This window comes from Carica papaya, chromosome 3 (genome assembly GCF_054855325.1).
Source record: "Carica papaya isolate Zhongbai chromosome 3, ASM5485532v1, whole genome shotgun sequence".
NCBI lineage: Eukaryota > Viridiplantae > Streptophyta > Magnoliopsida > Brassicales > Caricaceae > Carica > Carica papaya.
In genome coordinates this window covers 6784600-6791426 of record NC_142311.1, presented here as the reverse complement: position 1 = coordinate 6791426, position 6827 = coordinate 6784600, and the positions used below count along the sequence as shown (strand labels likewise).

General features: G+C 32.7%; 2 protein-coding genes across 2 annotated transcripts; one reads left to right on the top strand and one right to left on the bottom strand.

Moving 5' to 3' along the window:
- On the bottom strand, positions 1-2795 carry LOC110813949 (uncharacterized). Its single transcript, XM_022041239.2, has 3 exons — positions 1734-2795; positions 772-899; positions 1-660 (listed from the first exon to the last, which is right to left on the bottom strand). The coding sequence occupies exons 1-3, from the start codon at positions 1821-1823 to the stop codon at positions 522-524; spliced, it is 357 nt and encodes a 118-aa protein (XP_021896931.1). The 5' UTR covers positions 1824-2795; the 3' UTR covers positions 1-521.
- Positions 2796-3784: 989 nt separating this feature from the next.
- Positions 3785-4566, top strand: LOC110813948 (glycine-rich protein). Its single transcript, XM_022041238.2, has one exon. The coding sequence runs from the start codon at positions 3911-3913 to the stop codon at positions 4364-4366; it is 456 nt and encodes a 151-aa protein (XP_021896930.1). The 5' UTR covers positions 3785-3910; the 3' UTR covers positions 4367-4566.
- Positions 4567-6827: the final 2261 nt, after the last annotated feature.

The window sequence follows — 6827 nt, the reverse complement described above, 5'->3', positions numbered from 1 at the left end:
AAATAATTTGAATATGATTAATTGTCAATTGATGAAGTTGTGGATTTCTACATATACATAGTTTAGACAGCATAATATATACATGTATATATATAACAAATTCTAGTTCTACTTGCCAATAATCTTGTCCTTAATGTCTCAGAGGCCGCCTTTGCTGTGCCCAATGTGAAGAACACTGCTCTGTCCGACGATCAACAGCAAGACAAAGCAGCCGAGTGTGCCAAATTGTCGAGATCAGCAAGACCATCCTAATCAGCCTTCCATCTCAGCACCAACCTTTAGGACAAACAATGCATGGCCGACAAATGTTAAAGGAAATGACTGTGATCGTCCCCTCCTGCACTTTCAGTTTTGTCCTTTGATTTGCTGGGTTTTCTGTTACGATTTCCTGTAAGAATGTTTGGTTTTGTTTTGTTTTCTTCTTGTGCAACCGACACTCCGTCAAGGAGCAGCTCGTTGCTCTATAAATTTGTAAGCTTTCTTATTTACTGTATATGAAAAACTTGAAGCTGAGAGGTGTCTTAGCTTGATACAACACAAAACCAGTTTGATAAGTTTTTTTTAACTCCCAATACACCTGTCATTGATCCCTTTGCTTTCTCCGTGATGGCCTCCGTTGCCTCGCTCACTTTTTCTGTCATTTTTGTAATATGCATATATCTCAATACTTATTTATCATCATACTATATACATATATATAAGAAGAAAAGAAACATATATTTGTATATATATACTTGAGAAGAAAAGAAGTAGTTGAGTCTCATCTCACACTTTCGAGCAGTTGATGCCGTGGTGTCTCTGATGAACTCGGTGGTTTCTTTCACTTGTTTCGCTCCTTCTTTTACATCTTCTGCTGCTTCTTTCACATTTTGACATTGATCTGCTTCCTTGCTTCTCCCCTATATATATATATGCATACACACACATAAATACACGTATATGATGTATGTCAATGTTTGGGAGGATCCAATAATTTTTCTCATTGTTTACGTAGTATTTGGTCTCCCACTTACCATTCTTTTCTTTAAGTCTGTCATTATTTTTTTATTTTTATTAAAAATTATAAGTTGAAGTTAAATTATATTTTTTTATATAATTTTTAAAAAATTGTATTATCATCTATGTATATATATATTGCATAATTTATGAAATATATAAATTTTTATTAAAAAATTAATTTTGTCTAATGATATAGTAAACAAATACATATCTCTTCTCCCCAAAGAAATTAGTTTATATATTCTCAAAAATGTTATGCAATAAATGCAAGAAAAATAATTGGTTAAGATTTAAATATTTTATTCAAGAATTTCCACACGAAAATTAGAGGCCATTTCTCGCCCAAAAAAAAAAAAAAAAGAAGCCAAATTGAAGGTGTCAACAAATAATTCCCAAAAGAAATATTCAATTAGCAAAACCGAAAAGAAATTAAAGATGAAGAATAAAAAAGTTTCCAATTCTAGCTATATATATATATGTATATTTATAAATATACACAAACTGAGAAGAAAAAAGATTTCCATCACTCTTATCAATCATGAGTACCAGCACACATGTTTATACATATTCAGCAACATATATATATATATATTGAGAGAGAAAGAGAGAGAGAGAGAGGGAGAGAAAGAAAGAGAGTTATAGAATTCTAATAATGCAAGTGTACGATGCAGAGAAACACACACACACGTATATATATATATATATATAGCTGAGGGAAAGAGATTTAGACGTACTTGTAAAGGTCGGGCAGCAGTGACAAAAACTCGTGATCTTGCTATAGGAAACAATTTGGTTAGCTTTGAACTCAGTTTCAGATTCGCCATTCATGGTTTCCTTTATCTTTTCCAGGTTTCCGCTGTGACTTCATATAATATATATACATGCATGCATGTTAAAAAAAAATAGGAGGGAGAGGGCGTAGTCAAATTTACCATTTATTACTTCTCTAACATTTGTACGGTTCTTTGGCAATTATTGACTTCTCCAAAATCTAAAACTTCACATTTGTCCAACCACGACTTTTACCAGGGTTTTATTCGGGTTGAAATATGTGTTCCATTTTATTTTCCAATTATATTATATATATATAGAGAGAGAGAGAGAGAGAGAGAGAGAGAGATCAAATGAAAAATATAAAAGTCCAAAATCCCAAAACTCAGGCTGAAGACAAGCCGAGCTAACCTCTCTTCTAAACCCATAGTAAGGCCCAGTTCAAAAGCCCAAAAAGGAGATGGCCGAAACGACGACGTTTGGGCAGCGGTTTTTTCTTCTTCCCTTTCAGCTATGTAAGGTGAAATAGAGGAATACACTTTGAGGGATTTGGTGCGTTGATGTAGAACAGTCGAAGTCGAAAGAAAAGGATCAAGTGGAGGTTGTGTGATGATGATGGTGATGCTGGAAATCCTCTTACCTTACCTTGTGGGAGTCGATCAATGAAGTGAAGCTATTGGGTATTGGTGGAGCTGCTGGTGCGGCTGCGTGGCCAAAAGCGGAAGACTGGACCGACGGCGAATGAAGAATGAAGTTTTTCACTGGCGCTGAAGGTGTATCTAAGAAGTAACAAATCAAGCAGAGAAGATTGGCCGTTGGAGATGGATTGCTGGAGGCATGGAAGCGGCCAGTGAGTTGTGTATTTGGAAGATGAAAAATAAGTATAGAACTAACTTGGATCGAATTCATGTAGGGCAGATCATGTGGGTTCTTGCAGGTGATGCTATTTCTGATTTGACCTCGAGTTAAGGATGTATTCATACTTGTATTACTAAATCTTAATTGGTTCTAGTGTGGAGTTACTATGTCAGTCTGACTTCTAACCTATAGTTATATATATATATATATATATATATATATATATATATATATATATATATATTAATTTAAATAGGTAGTTAGAGAGGGGAAATATACGAGGTTAACAAGAACATCAATAATATTAATTATCAACTTGATTGTCTAAAAATAATTTTATAAAATCAAATTGATTGTTCTTAAATTTGAAAAAAAAAATGAATTGTTAAAATAATAATTGAGATAAACTGAAATATTGAATAAACAATTACATCAAATCCTATTTTCTCCTTAATTTTTATGTAAATAATTATTGGCTCGAGTCTTGAACAGTATGCTTTGTTTTCATGAATGAAAAGAAGAGATTGTACAAAAAGAAACCCTCCTCTTCATGACCACCACCTCTCTTCCCTCTCATCATCTTCCCCACAACTAGTTTCCTTTTTTCCTCCCGTCTGGCCATTAGCCGAATCTGGTGTGGATTATGAATGTGTTTTGAGGATAAAGAAAACCCATTTAGGGTTTGTTTTAGGAAATAATAAAATTTTAAAATATTTAATTCATACACATTGCATGTTTCTATATTGGTTGGTTGAGCCATGCAAGCTGACACCGGATACTGGAGCAAGATATCAATATTTCTGGCCAAAAGGTGTATATATATTTAAAATAAATGGCTAACTCATGAATATTTATGAATTAAAATGTCCTCTCCGAATATCATAGAGAAATTATCATTAAAATTTTGTCCCCTAGCGGTGACCACACTGGAAATTAATTTGTTATATATATATATATGTTTGATAAAAGTGCGGTACACTAGTCAAACTCAAAACTAACACAGAAAATCACCTGGCAGTTCATATGAATGACAGACCCTTATTAAATTTCTCCTCTTTAATTCGACTCACCTACCTTTATGATGCCAAATTCGAAGAATTTCCCTTCTCGAGATTTTGAGGGCAATCACTCATTCTTCATTTACTCTTACCCTTAATTTCCCTCAACTGTCACCCACCTTGTAAATCTCCTATATAAACCCTACCCACTTGTACCCTAACACCATCACCATCATCGCCATCATCATCTTCGAAGTCGCAAGTGTGAGATATCAGAAGGAGAAATGGCAAGGTGGTACGCGATCATCACTTCAGCTCTTGTATTATCATTTCTGCACGCAGCTGCTCGTAACTTACCGAGTGATGTCGCTTATCGTGTCAACGAACAACCATCTGATCAAGCAAGTGGACCAGAGGAAACAGTTTTGCATGCAGATGCACCAAAGGCGGAGTCACCTACTGGTCTGGACGACGAAAAGAATTTCATCTACGGAGGAGTTGGCGGTTTCGCCGGCGTTGGAGGGTATGCCGGAGTGGCTGGTGGGATTCCTTTACTGGGTGGTCTTGGTGGGATTGGGAAATTTGGTGGGATTGGAGGAGCAGGTGGAATAGGCGGCATTGGTGGCCTCGGCGGTGGTGTTGCTGGCGGAGTTGGTGGGGTCGGTGGCATCGGTGGGTTGGGGGGTCTTCCGGGTGGTGGCGCCGGTGGACCCGGTGGTGGGAGTTTACCTTTTCCTTGAAGTTGTTCGATGGGCACGATAATTATGCTTTTTCTAGAATAAATGTGTGTATGTTTTTGGCTAGGGTTTGTTTAATTAGCACGTAGATATATTTGCATGAGAGGTTCTCTTCTTCGGAGACCTTACTAATTAATGTAATTTTGTTTGTAATACTGAAAAGTGCTGGCATTAATTAATGTAATTTTCTTAATTTGGATAAAGTCTCAAATTAATTTTCATATGTTCCATAATTAAATAATCTAATTCTTTTTTTAATCCTTAGGGATAAAAATTTTGTCATGAATATAATTCCAGTGTGTGAAAGAAGTGGTGTGATCATATACAGTTAAATATTTTATTATCTTTTAATATAAAAAAAAATTGAAAAGAGAAAATTCAATTCTTCTTACTATGGTTATTTGAAATTATAGTTATCTCGTATTTATTTTTCAGTCAAAAACGTCAATTGAAATAATCTAATTCTTCAAACAATAAAGAATTAGATCAATTATATTAAAAATATTAGATTGTTTGAGTTTCTCTAGCCGTGTATAAGAGCACATGTACATAACTACATATATTAGGTTTAAGAGATTTTAATAGATCGTGTAAAAAATTTACATTCAACTCATTTAACTGAAGTATCTAAAATATAAAAAATATTATTATGTTTCTTTCAAATCCATCGACTCTACTCTCTCTCTCGAATTTTCTTGCATTTTCGTATATTTATTTTTTATTTTATTTAAAAATTTTCATAAATTTTTAGTACAGATTCTTACAAACTATTCTCGATTAAACAACATTAGACATATTTTGTATTTTTTACATAATTATTCCAAAATGAATAGGATTAACTAAAGTTTCATTTAATAATTTGAACTTTCTGATATGCGAAATTTAAACTTTGAAATTATTTAATCATACTTAAAGAAATTGTTAACTGATATATATATATAATAACAATAATTATCTGTCCAGAAAACATACTTATCTCCACCAGCAGCTGTTTCTGTGTAATATTTAGGATGGAACTGAACCCACATTTTGCATGGCTGACACTTGTACTGTGTCCGCCTTGCACTCTGTAACTTAATAATATTCCCATGCACCGCAGAATCTTTAATTACTCATACTACTTCCGTTGCCTTCTTTATAATTTTTTATTTTTTATTAAAAAATTATGGTCCAGTCTGCAGTTCTTGTAACTCTGCTATTACAATTTAGTTATACGAATATATCAATTAATACATATAAATGTTAATAATTAATTATATTAACATAAGCTAAAATTTAATTCTAGCATACATATGATATACATATAGAAATAACTTAATGATGGTTTAATTTGAGACAACAAAGCATGAAGAACATAAATATTTTTGTCAAATGGATACAGTCCACATTAAGTACAAAAAGAAATATATATGTGTATATATATATATATATATATATATATAGTTTCTACCGCTCCATGACATAATAGTGTGTATGAGAAAATAAATCAAATAATCATTAAGAATGTCATATATGTGCTCAAAATAGTTAACCAACCTAAAACATTTTAGGGTGAAGCTTTTCCTACTGCATGCATATGAATGTCCTTTTAGATTATGACATCCCTAAGAGATATTGGATATAAAAAGAAGTTTAATACTCTCAATTGAAGATATTTGATTGCAAAGCTTCCATGCATGTACCTCATGCATGTACCTAAAGAGTGGAGACAAAAACTTGATGACAATACTACTCTATGTATTTTTCTGGATCACGAAAATGCAGAGTTCAAGTACAAATTATAAGATGTAATAAAAAAATATATATTTTTTCAAATCTAGAGATGTAGTGTTTCAAGAGCACAAAATTCTACATGAATCATATGCAACTAAGAAGATAAACACGTTATTAAAATTGATTATTCACCAACAATTAAGTATATCACATATGAAAGAGGAAAGTGAAAAACATGAGATTGAAACTAAGCAAGTAGTGATGACTATGCACAGGAAGATGATTCTAGGTGAGCGAGCAACCCTCTCCACCTTAAGTTATAGGATCTTGGCTTAGAAAATCTTCTAGAGACCCAACAACATCTATAATACATCTTAATTTTAAGTATATTATTCTTACAAAAAACGAGAGTCACAAAGCTTTAAAGAAGTTCAAACTCATGAGAAAAGAAACTTAGTGGATAAAAGCCCTACAGAAAGAGATGAATTCCTTGAAGAAGAATAATACTTATGAGTTGGTAAAACTTTCAAAAGTTAAGAAGCTCTTAAAAAATAAATGGATTGTTGAGGTTGAAGAAAGAATGTGACAAGATTTTCAAGTATAAAACTTGTTTAATGGTGAATGAATTTAATTAGAAAAAGAGAATTAACTTTGATAAGATTGTTTTTTTTAGTTGTAAAGATAAATTCATTAAAATAATTCTTAGACTGATAACTAGCTTTGATCTTGACATTGAGTGGTTAAATATGAA